The sequence below is a fragment of the Scyliorhinus canicula genome, chromosome 11, assembly GCF_902713615.1.
Source record: "Scyliorhinus canicula chromosome 11, sScyCan1.1, whole genome shotgun sequence".
NCBI classification, from domain to species: Eukaryota; Metazoa; Chordata; class Chondrichthyes; order Carcharhiniformes; family Scyliorhinidae; genus Scyliorhinus; species Scyliorhinus canicula.
In genome coordinates this window covers 31,184,078-31,200,926 of record NC_052156.1, presented here as the reverse complement: position 1 = coordinate 31,200,926, position 16,849 = coordinate 31,184,078, and the positions used below count along the sequence as shown (strand labels likewise).

General features: G+C 40.5%; 1 protein-coding gene across 7 annotated transcripts in view; it reads left to right on the top strand.

Moving 5' to 3' along the window:
* The window catches only part of iqsec1b (IQ motif and Sec7 domain ArfGEF 1b), a 577,194-nt gene extending 563,722 nt beyond the window's left edge, over positions 1 to 13,472 (top strand). For 6 of the 7 annotated variants that reach the window (XM_038812711.1, XM_038812710.1, XM_038812715.1 and 3 more), the window contains 5 exons: positions 2,609 to 2,708; positions 2,861 to 3,022; positions 3,300 to 3,476; positions 5,500 to 5,549; positions 9,586 to 13,472. In XM_038812711.1, coding sequence (XP_038668639.1) covers positions 2,609 to 2,708; positions 2,861 to 3,022; positions 3,300 to 3,476; positions 5,500 to 5,549; positions 9,586 to 10,173 — 1,077 coding nt within the window. In that variant the 3' untranslated portion in view covers positions 10,174 to 13,472. The remainder of the gene's footprint in view (positions 1 to 2,608; positions 2,709 to 2,860; positions 3,023 to 3,299; positions 3,477 to 5,499; positions 5,550 to 9,585) is intronic. The other variant, XM_038812716.1, reaches the window with a different exon arrangement.
* The last annotated feature ends 3,377 nt before the right edge of the window (positions 13,473 to 16,849 follow it).

Here is a 16,849-nt window from a genome sequence, read left to right as displayed (position 1 = left end):
GATGGTTGACAATTACACAACTCACTGGAGGAGGAGGCTCCACAAATATCCCCATCCTCAATAATGGAGGAGCCCAGCACATCTGTGTAAAAGACTAGGATGAAGCATTTGCAGTAATCTTCAACCAAAAATGCCGAGTGGATGATCCTCCACCCGGGGTCGCCAACCTAACCAGAAAATTCATCCGCTTCTGGTGGTGACTGTCGAAGGGGGGGGGGGGGAGGGGGGGAATGTAAGCCAGCAGGACCCCAATTCTTTAAATAGTGCTGGGGGATCTCTTTTAGTGACTGAAATCCCAGGAACTCATATCCAAAAGCTGGCACTTCGGGCAGTGCAGTTCTCCATTGAATTGTAGTGTGTGTTCCACTTCTGGATTAGGGTCTGAGCCCACAGATTTTGACTCTTGAGGTGAACGTTCCACCTATTGAGACAGATGAAGAATGGTGTTCACATTGTTTGTCTTGGAACAGCATGGAATGCAAGCCTTTTTTCTCGATGCATTTTCCTTCCTTCAGTCTTTGATGCACATTTTTCCTTTGCTGATGAGGAAATAGCAAAGTCTCTTGTTGAAAATCTAAACATTTCAAATTGGGTGTTTTTTGTACATTATATTAAAAGGGGAATTTATATTTTTGTCCCAGAATAATTTGCAAACTTTTGGTGGTAAATGTAATCTTAAAGCATTGCCAATGTTGCTATTTTAAAAATAGTCTGTATGGTATTGTGGCACATTGATATATAGAATTAAACCCTGAAAATAGCAGTGTTATTAACACAAGCATGACAGCTGCCATGTGGATTAAAAATATAAAGAGCTTTACATCTTTTGCAGATCCTTTACTTCCATTTGGTTTTGCAAATTTTCATTATAAGTTTACCGTTTCTCTTTCTAGGCTTTGGTCTCCTTTTCAGTTGCCTTGTTTTCATTTATAAATGGAATCATAGAGTATTTTTATCATAGAATTTACAGTGCAGAAGGAGGCCATTCGGCCCATCGAGTCTGCACCGGCTCTTGGAAAGAGCACCCTACCCAAGGTCAACACCTCCACCCTATCCCCATAACCCAGTAACCCCACCCAACACTAAGGGCAATTTTGGACACTATGGGCAATTTATCATGGCCAATCCACCTAACCTGCACATCTTTGGACTGTGAGAGGAAACCGGAGCACCCGGAGGAAACCCACGCACACACTGGGAGGATGTGCAGACTCCGCACAGACAGTGACCCAAGCCGGAATCGAACCTGGGACCCTGGAGCTGTGAAGCAATTGTGCTATCCACAATGCTACCGTGCTGCCTGGTATGATTATGTTGGTATCTAACATCCTGTTGTGGATTCAGGATAATCTCTTTGGAGTATACCTCTGGGTAACTAGTATACTTGGTTTCCAGCTGAGCACTTATATTTTTTACCTTTGTTCGATAATTCAGATTGTTTTCAAAAAGTCCTTCAGAGCATTTTTAAAAAATTGAATAACAAAAAAATTGATCCGTTTCCAAAAGTCAATTTGCACATGCAAATGATTTTCCAAAGATTGCAAGTAAGATTATGGTTTGAAATAAGTATGTTTCAGGGTTCACCTCAAAGGAAGTAAATCTTTTGAGCAATTTTTGAATTTTAGGAATTACAGTTTGCAATATATTTGCCGATATAAAGTTTACACCAATCTACAATGATTTCCAAAACAATACTTTAATCACTGGGGATTTTTATGACTATCAGTGAAATACGTAGAAACATAGGTGCAGGAGGAGGCCTTTCGCCCTTCAGGCCTACTTCGTCATTCATTATGGCCATAGCTGATCATCAGGTTCAAATTCAATACACTGATTCCACTTTCCCCCCATATCCCTTGATCCCTTTAGCTCCAAGAGCTATATCTAATTCCTTCTTGAAATTACACAAAGTTTTTGCCTTTTCAACTTCTTTTTATGGTAGTGAATTCCATTGATTCACCACTCTCTGGGTGAAGTAATTTCTCCTCACCTCAGTCCTAAAAGGTTTACCCCTTATCCTCAAACTATAACCCAGTTTTGGACTCCCCACCATCTTTCTGAATCTACCCTTCCTAATCCGTTTAGAATTTTGTAAGTTTCTATGAGATCCCCTCTCACTCTTCTAAATATAATCCTAATCGATTTAGTCTGTCCTCATATCACAGTCCTGCCATCCCAGGAACCAGCCTGGTAAATCTTCGCTACATTGACCCCCCCCCCCCCCCCCCCCCCGAGCAAATGACACGAATAACTGAATGCCTGATAATGGTTTTCTTCCTGATTTGATGACAGTTAGGAAGTTTAATTATGAAAAACCAGGAGTGCGTGTGTGTTTTGTGCAAACCTAATCTGTAAATGGACTTTTCACGAGTAGCACAGTTCAAGTGCATGCAAACATTAAAGTAAGGAATGCAAGGACATTGTTTAAAAACACTGATTAACATGTTCCCAAATGGAGGACTTCTAAAGGTCAACATAAATAAAATATTTGAATTCTGAAATCTCTGCTTCATAGAATGTTGAGAATCTGATGCTGCTTATTCAGCAGCCATGTTGGTCATCTAAGTTTTGCATGATCATCTTATAACCTCAAACTTTATCTGTCCAGGTTACAAAGATATTTCAAAAGAAGAAAAATTCAGTGACCTACAGCTTCCGGCAATCCTTTTCCTTGTATGGGATACAAGTTCTTCTCTTTGAAAATCAGTGTAAGGACTTGAGCAACTTTCAGTCTGCTTTTTCAAATACCTCAAATCAAAATAAAATCTAGAAACCATGATATCTTTGCTGGTGATTGGGCTTCTGCATTGCAATAGAAAAAGTTTTTAACGTGGGACGTATTCCTTTTTATTTTTCATAGATTACCCAAATGGAATCCGACTTACTTCAGCTATTTCCGGTGCTGACATCAAAATCCTGATAAACTTCAATGCCCCCAACCCACAGGATCGCAAGAAATTCACTGATGACCTTCGTGAGTCTATTGCAGAAGTTCAAGAGATGGAAAAGTACAGAATAGAATGTAAGTACAAAATTGCATCTAACCAACTTTCGGTGTAGTTTTTATTTCAAGCTGTGAACCGCAATTGGCTCATTGGCTTCAAATTGCAAATCTACCTTGCCTATCATTTTGCTGGCTGAAGCAGTTTAATATTGAAAGCTCTATTGAAATATACTTACTGAAAACTTGAAAAACTAAAGAATCATGCTTTTCAATGGCAACTCTTGTATTAATCTAGCACAGTTGCCCTTTCTCGTCTTGCACTACAAGAAAATGTAATTCAACATTTTGTCTTCAGCTGAACTTGAGAAACAGAAAGGAATTGTACGCCCCAGTATCTCTCAGAGTTCAGGCCTGAAAAAGGATCCTGGGATTGGCACATTAGGCAGGACCAGTCTGGATGACAGTTATACCACTGGAGAGGGGCTGAAGAGGACTGCATTAAGTAGCTCCCTGAGGGATCTCTCAGAAGCAGGTAAGAGGCTAGCTGTTTATTGTGATTTTTTTTTGTTAGTGTGTTGAAAAGCTAAATATAATTTTGCTGTTGCTTGACCTGGTGAAAATGAGAGGGCTGTTCTGCAGTAGGAACAGATGTTGATGGTCAAACATCGCCTTTGAGTAAACTTTTCAACACTGTAAAATGTCACATACTACGTACACACTTACAATCTTTTCCAGGTTTATTTCGAGAATGACCAAATGTATTTCCTAATTCTCAGTTATGTATTAACTTTATTAATGTTGCATGTAGACTTTTATAATCTTCTGCAAATTTGGTACTCGGACGTTTTGAGCAACATCAAAGAATTTATATTGTACATTGTGAAATAAATTCTGTTAATATAGTTAATAATCAGTACAGACGTTATTTTCTTATGGGAAATATGAGCCTGCCTGTTGTTTCTTTGACCAGAGCAAACCATTGAAGTTTAGTATTGTCGGATGATGAATCCAGAAATACACTCTGCAGCATCTTAACTACGAAGTACATATTGGACGAGATTTTCAGGTCTCCCCGTAGCGGGTTTCTTGGTGGCGGGAGGCAGCCTGCCGCCGTTCGCAAGCAGTGGGATCAATGGGATTTCCCACGCTGCCGGGAAATCTGCGGCGGGGGTGCACTTTTGGCAGGGCCGGAAGATCCTGCCAGTGTGGACAGTCAGACGATCTCGCCCATTTTAAATAAAATTATTTGCTGATTCAAATTTTAAGTTATTGAAATGCTGGATAATATAAACTGCAACTTCCCAGTCATCAAATTAACATGTTGTGTGTTCCGGTCACTCAGGAAATGTTTTTTCTTCGAAAGGATTACATTTAGGATAGAGAAGTCCTGTGCAATGTATCTGAATGGAAATTCTCTGTGTTGTGCTTGACTCAAGTATATGTTCAACCATTTCCAAGTGCATTGTTTTTGTTTAATGTGGAATATGGCAATGTATAATGGCAGTACAAAATCAAAGGGAGCTCCAGTAAAACAGCTTAGTTTATTGCGCTTGCAGAGTAATGTTTGGTATCGAGTCTGTTTGTTTCCTCTTTTAAAGTTGATTTCAATTATGGATGTTGCACAGTTATTTTCTCATGTGATATACACTGATTCTCTTAAAGCTGCTGATTTGCTAAACTCCAAAATGACTGCTTTCCCAAATTAGTCCGGGATCTCTAACCTCTGCTTTTTTTTAACTCCATTCTCTGAAAAGGTTCAAATATTTCTCATGTTAGCAAAACATTGACATGGAGTGTTCAATTCTACACATCCCACATTTCAATAAAACATGCCATATTTAGGCAAGGTCATTGGTTACAAGCTGGGATTTGCACCTCTTTTGAAGAGACTCTTGTCATCTTTCACCATTTGGCCTGAGTTCCGCAGTATTCTTATTCGCTACTTTTTTTAAAACCCACTCAGAGTAGAAAAATGAAATCCACTGGAGGTCCAGTTTTTCACAGATCAATGGATGCTGCTTTAAAAACAAAATAGTGCAAGATTACATTAAGGAAAGGCTTAGTGATGTGTTCATTCTGTTGCCTATACTTAACCACAAATGCTGGTCAAGCTCATCATTTATGTAGCTTCCATGAAAATAAAATAGCCATTACCCATGTTGCTGATTTTTTTTTTTCTTTTTACATCTGCAGTATGTTTTTATACAATATACACCCGTATTTGTATGAATTCTAAACAAAAAAGAATCAACTTTTAAAACTGTAGCATTAATTGTTTGGATCATTTCATTTAAAATGCTAAGTTTTCTCAATCAACAATGAGATGTAACAATGATGCATTGTTACTTTTAGGTTCTTTCTTTAATATTTAGACACCCTGCAGCAATCCCCCATAATATGCTGTTCAGTTTCCTTCGAGTTTGCCTGCTCGTTCCCAACTAGATGTGCTCAGCTTGTACTGTGTGCCGAGACCCTTTCATATGCATTGGGTACAAAGATGTGGCCCCTGGGTTAATTCTCAGTTTCTAATCTTTGGTATTGCATGTCCTGGGCAGGCAAGCGTGGGCGCCGCAGCAGTGCAGGATCGCTAGACAGCAATATGGAAGTAAGTAGGAAGTAATTGATCTGTAGCTGGATGTATAATGTATATTTTTAAAGCATTTGTTTTGCATCCTTTTGCTTTCTTCCAACAAGTAACCTGCCTGCCACATAGAATATGCATGTGTGAATTGCTTGCCATGTGCACCTAATGCTCGCGCGCATAGTTAGGCTTCTTGACAAGGCACACCATTGTTGATGGAATAAGCTAAATGTGGTTCTGCTGGCAGCGATTAGGCTGAAGCTTTTGAAATCATCAGCATGTGTAATGCTGAATAAACTAACACGTGCCATGTTGGAACGTTGGAACGTGGACTCGCTTTATCATTTTTTTGCTTTGTATAAGCTGCACTTATACTTTCTCCTTTGTTTTATTGGCTATCAGTTTGCAGAATAACACTTAAGGTTCTCAGTCAAGGTTTTGAGTTCTTAAGTTGTTAGTTCTTTTTGTTAAAGCACCATTGTACTTTAGTTGAACGCATTGAATGGAAACACATAGAAAAACTGGATAGAGTAGATGAACTGATTGTGGATTTCATGAAAATTCATTCATTATCCAAGCCTCCCTGTCCCAAGTTCACCCACACCTCCCTGTCCCAAGTTCATGTATTGCCCATGCATGTTTACAATGTAATGGCATTAAGGTTAATAAACTTGCTACTTTAACACAAAAACGTCCGTAATTATGTATACAATTTTTATTTCTCTCAACCTGTTCTTTTTTCTTGATTTCTTCACTGATTATTGTCTGTGCAAATGTCTTTGTTGTGATAGTCTTGTACATTCTGAAAGGTGTTATTGAAATTTGTATTCCATTTGCAAATGGCTTGTATCACAGTATGTCCAGTCCTTTGGTCCTGTTTCTACTAAATTTCTGAAATGAACAATTAGACTGTATATATAAGTAGGATGTCAGAAGAAAAGCCACGGCAGTGTTCATTCTGTTTAAATATTATGTTGATGGAAGAGTTGAAGAAAAACACAAACAAATTCACCACGGTGGCTGCTGGGTTCTGAGATAAACTCAAGATTTCTGCTCGCTATGAATCTGTAGCACAACTGAATCATCCTTTATAAATTTAGCAGCTATATTTCAGGGATCTATTTCAGCTGAGCAATTAGTAACAAAGATGGTGCGCAACATCACAGAACCATGCAGCTGAATGCCCTTTGGTCAGGACATTAATCAAAAATTAGGAAAATGTTTTAAGAATGTTGCATTTATCTGTTTTCCTAACATGTAGCCGATGACTCCAAAGCTAAGAGTACGGACGTTCACACTCTGCAATCACCTGGGGTTTCCCGGCACCCTCATCCAAAATACGGGCATGGAGGGAAAGAATAAATGAGTTCTGGTGGAAGAGGAAATGTTGGTCCCTTAAACCCTCCGGCTGCTTCCATCCAGGAAAGCCAGCAAAAACATTGGATAATGTGGCTGGTTAGATTATCCTGCTCTCCTGAATTAGGATGGAGATGGGGAATCACGACAGAACAAAAGTATACATTTTTTTTGAGGGGGATACTGTGATTGCAGAATAACTTGAATGCATTAATTATGAAGGATTTCAGACCACAAATCTGAAAAGAATGCTGAAATTACAATCTGTTCTGCTCCCCCCACCACCACCACCCCCGGACAAAGCAATTCCATCTTAAAATGTTGCTTTTGTTGGCGTTCTAATCCTAATAGCTTACTGACCATTTTGCTTTCGTAACAGGAAAATTTTATTTTTGTGTTGTCTTTCTTTGCTTTATGCATATTTACCTGGGAGAAGTTAATATCCAGGCAAAGCCACGATGTATGCATGCTCTGACACAACTTTCATAATTTGATAAACAGAGTAGTTTTAGAAACCAGTATTTTTTTTCATTGAAAAAGTCTCTTTGCTTGTTTATTACCATGTTGCTCACCAAGTTGCAGTTGGGTACACTTATTAAGAGCCAGAGGGAAAGCCGCTAATTTTTTCAACAGATAGTTTGGCAAGATTGATGGCAAAGTATTAGTGCATGCAGGGTGTACACATCTGTGGCCATTTATTGAGCAAACAGATACTGCACAGTTGGGCTGTTTTGGTGTTAACCCCAATTGATGAACTTTGCCTGATGCTACCAAGGCATGAGTCAATTAAAAATCTGCACTTATATTCAGGATATCATAAAAAGGTGTTTTGTTGAGTCAAGAATTAAAATGGGTAAAGGGAATGAATGAATCAATCGAGTCGCTACAGTGCAGAGGGAGGCCATTTGGCCCATCGAGTCTACACCAACCCTCCAAAGGAGCACCCCACTCACACCCCCGCCCCCATCCTATCCCCATAATCCCACCTAACCTTTTTGGATACAAATGGGCAATTTAACATGACCAATTCACTTAACCTGCACATCTTTGGACTGTGGGAGGAAACCGGAGCACCCAGAGGAAACCCACACAGATGTGGGGAGAACGTGAAAACTCCACACAAACGTTCACCCAAGGTCGGAATTGAACCTGTGTCCCTGGTGCTGTGAGGCAGCAGTGTGAACCACTGTGCCATCGTGCCGCTTCATGATGAATGAAAAGCCACGATAACTGAAGGCTTACTTGAAAAAAAGACGAGAAGATTTGTGAAGGTAGAGAAAGTGGAGAGATTGAGGAAGAGGAATTTCAGAGAACAGCATGGCAAAGGTCTCTATAGGAAGGTGAAACTTGTATAACTAGCCAGCATTCAAAGAGACTGAAGCAAACACTAGTTAGACCAGGCCTGTTACCCCCTCCCAGTTAGGTAAAAGTGCTGCATTTTAAGTTATCACTTCATCACATTATTCTCATGATGTTGAGAATTCCTTAGCCCAATTAATTTTCAAGCTATCCTGACACAATTGACTTTTAGTCATTACATTTAGTGTGGCTGACTTTCAGTTGTTGCAGTTGAAGTTCCCTTGCTCTGTATTTGTTAAAATCAAGAAATCCACTAATCGAATCAGTTATTACAAAACCCCTGTGCAACAAGCCCACATATGCAGTCCACGGGATTTGTGGGTTAGCTGTGGATCATGCCTCCTAGACTGGGTTACAGTTACAGCTGTAGGTTTGAAGAGTGTGATGTTTAAATGAAAGTTTCAACTCACGATGTCATTTAAACATTCCGGTTTTATTCCAAAGACTCTGGCAACATCATGGTGAAAATATTTTCTCTGATCATAGTCAGGAATTCATCTTCGCTCATGCAATTTAAAAAAATAATTAATTTAGAGTACCCAATTCATTTTTCCCAATTAAGGTGCAATATAACGTGGCCAATCCACCTATCCTGCACATCTTGAGTTGTGGGGGCGAAACCCCCACAGACATGTGGCGAATGTGCAAACTCCACACGGACAGTGACCCAGAGCAGGGATTGAACCTGGGACCTCGGCGTCATGAGGCAGCAGTGCTAACCCACTGCGCCACCATGCTGTCCTTTGCTCATGCAATTTTAACAGGATTTGACTTATCCAGGCTCGTATATTACTTGTAAATGCCAACCGTAAAAAAAAAAAGTAATTTTGAGACGAACGTGAACCACCTCTAGCAGCCACTTCAGATGCTAAAGTACGCTTGAGTTTTGTGTTTAGTTTTTTTTTCTCTCTGCAAAATTATGTTTAAAAAAAATACCCAAATTGAAAGTTCAGATGAAACTAGAAAACTACAAAAACTTGTTAACTTTCACAGAGGAAATTGCGTCCCCAAAGATTTAGTTTGAGAGATTATATATTTTTGGATTAATCCGTTGGCTGCATTAATTTTTATAAAAACATAATATTTAGTGAATTTTAGTACTCCCCATCATTTAATCAAAACCCATCCCATTTTGTGCTTTAAATAAATCATAAAGTCTTATGATACAATACATAAATAATCTTTAACATTTCATTGGAGAAGGGATCCAATTGTTATAATGATTCATTGGTCTTTAAATTTTATTTGGTCCATAAAAATAAGTAATATTTTATATCAATATTTGTGTAAATTACTTTTCAATAGCTTCCTTCAGTAAATAAAATAATTTTCCTTTTTCTTCCAGGGATCAGTCATTAGCAGTCCTCATGCGCGTCGAAGAGCCACCACATCTACACGAGCAGAGTGTCCAATCCGTCCTCACCAGACGTTGACAAATTCATCATCACTGCTTGGTTCTTTGTTTGGCAGTAGAAGAGGGAAATCCTCTTCCCAGGGTTATTCTGTACCAGGGACATCTCAGCAGGTTCAGTATCCACCACATCAGCAACATTCCTCAGCTGTACATCACCCCGGCCAGACAGAGGGGCAGACACAGCAGCTGCATGCACTTCACTCCCAATTCTGTCACATGCAACAGACCCAGCCTCTCCCACCTCCTTATCATCACCACCACCACTATCACCCACCTCAGCATGCACAGCTCCCCCATCAGCTTCACCAGCACATACAGCACACCCAACACCCATCACATTCCCAACATGCTCCCTATGTACAACCACACCCCCACGCAGCTCATCCTCCTGTGCCCACTCCCCACGCCCAGCATCCTGCTCACTCACAGCACCCGCAGCATCTCCATGGCCAGCAAACCCCTTCTGCTCCTGCCAGTAGCAAGACTAAACACACAAGTGGCATCAGCACAATAGTCTAGGTGAAAAGATAGAACTGAGAACATTGTACACTTATAATATTGCAGAAGCTGCACTGATGGTTGTGAAGACACTTAAATGCAGCAATATGTCAATCTGACTTCCTAATTTTAACCAGTCAAATTACTGCTGTATGCTAGAGACAGCATCCCATCAGAGTATCAGAATTCACATTCCCAGCATAATGCCAGTAAAATATAATAATTGGCTACATCCCTTAGGCTGCTCGGGTTAAAGCTATCCTTGGTATCATTTTTTTTTGCATTGCTTGAGGCAGACTTGCCTTCTGTTCTGCTCACTTTACAGTGCTTTTGCTATTACACTTCCAGCAGATGTTACAGCATTATTTTCTTTTCCTTGGAGCGCCTGATAGCGTTTCTGTTATTTCAGATATAGGAACCTGTTACAAAAGAATATGCTGTGGATCAAATGATTCTAAACTTGGTTTAAGATGCTGGTTTCTCACAATTGACGAAACCCTTGTGTAGGCAGAAGATTGTTATGGTGGCTTTTTGAATTCTGTTTCTTTGGTGATAAAATAATTTGATTGCGCATGGAAAGTAATGCTTAGCACCCTGGAGCTGCAAAGCAAGCCTCAAGTTTAAGAAGAAAGTTATGGGTTTGATTACTTTTAGCAAAGAACCTTAAAGTAAAATTGTGGAATTCTGAGCATTGTTAAACAATTCCAGTATTTATTCAACGGTAGCCCCTCCCCCGTAACTAACAAATACATCAAGATTGTAATCTTTATTAAGTGTGCCAACTATATCATCACATACTATTTTAATCAAAATCGGCTTTGTGTATAACATGCATATTTTAATAGAAAAAAAATGAAAACCTATTTGACTTATCAGTATTGAAATTAGTATAGTGAGCTAACTGTGCAATTTGGTGCAGTTTGCTACTGAAATGGCATCTGGTCATCTGGATTTGGCATCCGTTGTTACAACAGTAACAGTTTATCAGGCAGAGAAAATGAAGGGAATGCGTTCAGAATAGATCCAGATTTACTTCATCCATTTACACCTGAGAGTCCAGTATAAAAAAAACAAAATCCCATGTACATACGTGCACTCATGAATATTCAGAAGCCCACTCAAGAGAAATTTGCGGAATAAAGCATTAAAATTCACAAAGGTAAAAATTCCTTTTTTTCTTACAAGATAATTTTCAGAAGATAAATATATATATTTTTTTGCTTCAAAATACATTGCACTCAGCAGGCTGAGTACATCTCTCACTCGCATCACTATCATACTTGTTTTTGAAATTTAAAACGTGGTCCCTATATTTCAAAAATAGATTGGTGATCCCATCTAATATCAAATTATTACAGCAGACGCACTGTTTCAGCGAGCGGCAATAGTAAGCTTGCAAAATAATATATTCCGTGACAAAAGTGAGAGGTCTGCTGAAAACTGAAGGAACATTTCTGGTTTGGACCATTCCAAGATAAAAGACTAGCTCAGACTAATATTTTTTATTCTGACAAAAAGAAAATTCACCAAACATAAATACCAGCAAACGTATGAACTGAGCACTTTGTTAGGTGCTATAATGAGCAAATACAGCAAATAGAGTTTAGCCTTTTTTTTAAGTTTTGTTTCCTGTATGTGCAATATTTTTTCTTATTATGTACTGAGAGGTGAGAATAAATGTCAGGTTTGTTGATTTAATCATTCTTAAAACATCTCGGATTGTGAAGTCTTATCTCTTGGAGTCAGACTGATTCCTGAGATTCTGTTCCTTGCAGTATAGAGAACGACTAAGCTCTCAATGAAACAGGCTATCTTGCATGACATTTAATGTTAATATGGTGAGGCTACACTCTACATACTGTATATTTGCAAAATTTCAGTGTTGGCATTAAGTGTAATTGAGGTGAGATGATCTCATATTAAAATACTTAGACTGTTTCTTCATACCTCTGTATCTATAAGTATAGTCTAACTGTAATCTCAAATCTGTTCCAAAAAAGATCTGGTTGCCATTCTAGATGATAGTGGTGGGAAGGGTGAGCTTCAAGGTCCCTGGACCTCGATAAATTGCACAATAGCTCCTTCATATGAAGACTTTTGTCTGTTACATATATACTGTGCATAAATTGTTTGAAATTATCATGAATTTTCATTGTAAATAAAAATGTAATTAAATTGGGAATAGTGTGGATTCTTTTTATTTCTACTGCTTAAACACCTGTATAATGAGTTTGTCCAAGCTGATGTTTAACTGTGCACGTTTTGTGGGTGCTGATGTGTAAACAAGTTCAAACACATGGCATATTTAATTTGTCAAAATCAGAATAGACTGTATACTTTCATCAAGATGTGTTGGATATTTAACATACATATTTGGCTGATGCAAATAATTTCTACCAGATGATGCCAGATGAGGAAGAATACACTATGTGGCCTGTAATCCCCCACCTTATCTTGCGGACCTGATCTTTTCTGGAATAACCCGAAAAATGTGTATTTGTATTTGTTTTTTTAAGTTAAGAATGGAAATGTATGACGATGTATTTTTTTGGATAAGATCACTTTAATATTCGTGTACACGTATTGTATTGCTTTTAAAAAAAGAAGAAAAATGCAACCATCTGATGTCAAATCTTTTCCCATCGTGCACTGCATGCTGCAGCAGCTGCTTGCTTCTCGTAACAAAGAACTGAATGAAAGTCGGCAAATACAAAGTGAAACTCTTGATGTTAGATTACTGTCTCATGTAAAGCTGTGTGTTGCTACAGTTCCAGCATGCATTTTGGTTTGTACCCATTGTAAAATATCATTTGGCAATGCCACCTCTGCCTGCAAACATAAAGAAGTAAATGTGTACATAATCGAAGAATGGAATACCATATCTTAAGGGTGAGATGGGGAGGGACATAGGAAATGAAATAGGTGATGGGGCTAATGAGTCAGCAATCCTTCAAATTTGTACATAGCGTGTAAATCAGTACTACAAATATGCCCAGTCGCTTTGGGGTTGCGTTCCTTCTGTCCATAAACTACCATAATGCTTGGGTCTATTGTACATCTGTGGCAGCCCATGCCAAATTGTTTGCTTATTGCAAGTGATGAGTTCTTGAAAACAGACTGTTAGTTCATTTTCAGTTGCTTTCAACTAGTCATGCATTGCAACTGTTCTACAAGGCTCATGATCCATTTTTTGTGTACATGAGGAGAGAGCAGTGCTTTCGTTTTATTATGCATTATAGTTGTAAGTAGTATACAACCCTATCCATGTCAAACTATGACTGTGACAATGTGGAGAACGTAAAATAAACCATACAAGACTACTACTTTTGTCTTTTTTTTTATTTAGTGGCTTCCTTGGAATTTTGATAACATTTTTGAAGCTGCCTGTTGTTTTCATACTGTCGTTCATATTTTCTAAAAATGTACTGTTCTAGATATCTGGGATTGTTGTAAGGTTATCACTGCTGTGTTTTATGTTTTGGCTGGGATTTTCCGTTCCCGTTCACGCCAGGCAGGTTCGGCGACGGGAGCGCAAAATATTGCGAGAAGTGCAAAGTCATGTTTTTCGCTGACATGAAAGCATGACGCGATTGTCCCCTAACCCCCCCCCCCCCCCCCCCCCCCCCCGGTCAGTGTCAGGCCGTGTTTCCCGACATTGAACTCTGGAACAGCATTATAATAAATTAACATATCAATATCAGACCCACACGCTGGTATCTCTCTCCCCCCCCCCCCCACTCAAAAAATGCATCCACGGTGGTGCGATGGCAGGATGGCGTGAAGCGCGACTGATCTCCGAAGATGTGCACCAGGTGAGCAGCACTCTCAGGGGAGGTCAGGTGAATGTAGTGCTCAGGGGAGGACAGGGTTGTGCCTGGGTAAAGCCTGTGTAATGCCCAGGTAGTGCCACCTTTATGCCAGGGAAGGTGCTGGGGTTGCACATGCCTTGCTCACTGTGTGCTGGAATGGCCACCCGGGTCATCGAGTGTCTAAGTTGATGGCGGGACAGGCAAATGAGAAGCTGTTCTGTCAGTGATGCATTGAGACCAATGGCTTTAGATTTTTTTCTAAGTGCTGGACGGGGCAGCACGTTAACATTGTGGTTAGTACTATGGCTTCACAGCGCCAGGGTCACAGGTTCGATTCCCACTTGGGTCACTGTCTCTGTGGAGTCTGCACATTCTCCCTGTGTCTGCGTGGGTTTCCTCCGGGTGCTCCGGTTTCCTCTCATAGTCCAAAGATCTGCAGATTAGGTGGCTTGGCCATGCTAAATTGCCCTTAGGTTAGGTGGGGTTGCTGGGTTACGGGGATAGGGTGGAGGTGCGTGCTTCAGTGAGGTGCTCTTTCCAAGAGCCGGTGCAAACTCAATGGGCCAAATGGCCTCCTTCTGCACTGTAAATTCTATGAGTCTATGATTATATGGCAGAGCATGCTGCCATTGCTGTCGACAGCTTCAATGCCGCTTTTCCCACCCAACATTGGCCTTTGCCGACATTAGAGAAAGTCCCAGCCTTTGTTTTGATCTTCTAGATAACAGATTAGTTCAAAATCTTTAATACCTGCAGCCCTTTACGTCATGGAGCTGGTCTTCTGTGGAGTTTGGAAGATTCCACAGACCTTTAAATTTGTTGGATGCGTCAGTCCTGCCCCTGTTCCAATAGATCCAATTTTTGTCTGTGAGGAAAGTTATACTCACACAAGTGGGAAGCCCAAACTCAGCAGGGTCAATTGAATAATGCTATGTCCAAATAAGCCCCATTCTGCCTGGCCCAAGAACCTGTACTGAGAGTCACAAATTGGTGGGAGTAGACATAAACACTCTTGAATGGTGAATCAGGCCTGTTAAGTGTCATGATGTGATGTTTTTTTTTTAAAACAGGCTAAACCTATCAGTGAGAGTTAAAATAAAATCTGTTGGACTACCTTGATTCACAGACCAGTTGGTGTAGGTTTTAAAAAAGGATGATGTTTTCATGCAGTTTCAACAGAGTTCTTTGTTGACATTTCCCAAGAGCTATTGGGCACAACTCTCCATCTGGGATATTATTTTCTCCTGCCGGAGCTGAATTGCAATGGATTTGCGCGCCTGCTGGGAACCGATTCCCAATCCTTGGTTATGCAAATTTATGCATTGCGAGGGATTCCCAAGGGAATCCTGCTATCGGACCACCATTTTGAGCGGGCGGCCTGATGGCAAATTCCTGTGGCTGCCCACCCCCCCCCCCCCAGCATCGCAATTCAGCCTCCCACCCCTGATTTTCTGTATGGGATGACTCGACCCACATCTTCTCTTTCTCCCCCCCCCCCCCCAACAGACTACCTCAGAGACCCCCCCCCCCCAGAGAAAGACCCATGTCAGGAAGCCTCCTGGAAAATAGACTCCTGTCTGGAATCTGGAGAGCAGTCCAGTCCGAGGCAGTGAAATAAATTACTGGAGAATGGTGTGGCCGGCTAAGTGTCTTAATGACTCATTTGCATCCTCCCGCTGGCGCACGGTGTGAACCTCGATCCTGCTGCCAGCGGGGGTCTGGGGTCAACCCAGTTTTCGTCACTCAGACAGGATTCACTGCCTCACCAGGAACTCTGCTACTGGTAGCATGAGGAGAGAATCTCGTCCATTTTGACATCAATGGTTGGCTGAGTTTCAAAAGCTACAGTTATCTCAGCAGGGAGTTCTGACTTCACCGTTTGATTGACAGCTTAAACATGCTATTAAAGGATTAGCTGTCTTTGAATGTTCATAACAGAATTGTTTGGGGGGTTTTTTCCTGAGAGATTAATGACTTGATTTACTGGGTTAAAAAAATGGATTTGTGTTTCACTATCAATTGTAGAAATGAGAGCTGTATTTGATTGTTGCAATTTTTTAAAAAAAGACTCCACATGGCTCCTGATGTCCTGAGGCCACGCTGGTTACTGGGTGAGTGGCTGTGAAGGTGGCATGGGAATGGGTGGAGGCATGAGTGGCATGGAGATATGAGAGGGCATGGGATGCAGTTTGCATGCAGGGGTTGAGTGTGAGGGGTAGAGGCCTAACAACCGGAACAGAGTCCCCGGGAGCTGAGGCAGGCATTCTAACCAACCTGTCTTGGCATTCTCATGTCCACAAAGGATCTGCTTTCAGGATTGCAGGACATGACACGATCCTGCCCCTGCCTCCTTGAAGTGAAATTAGATCTAACACGGTCCTTTAAACCGAGGCAGGACGCCAAGCCAGGAAATTCCCCCAACTGAAGTCCACACCTCCATCGTGAAAATCGGGGCCCGTAGATTCTACTTTTAGCTTGCTTAAATTCTTGAGGGAAAATTCCATGAATCTTCACCCCTACCTAGAAGATTATCTAGCTAAATTGCAGACACACTTACATGATGAGTATTTTTTATATTTAGTATCTCACGTCATGCATTATAACCATGTTCACTGAGGTTAAATGGCAATAATGGGTTACCCTCCGTAGTTTGGATACTCTTAAGTATGGCTATGGGGTTTCCATGTGCCTCAGCCATCCAGCTGACCAAAAGAGACACAAATCAGTAAATGTTTTGTTCCTATTCAATCATCTATTTCACCATGATTTTTGTGTTTATTGTGTGCTACGAATTCCTGGCAGATTTGAAAAGTCCTCCATTGAGAAGTTTCACTAAAACTTAAAGTATGGATATATTGGGTGTACACGCCAGGGTTCCAATTTCAATC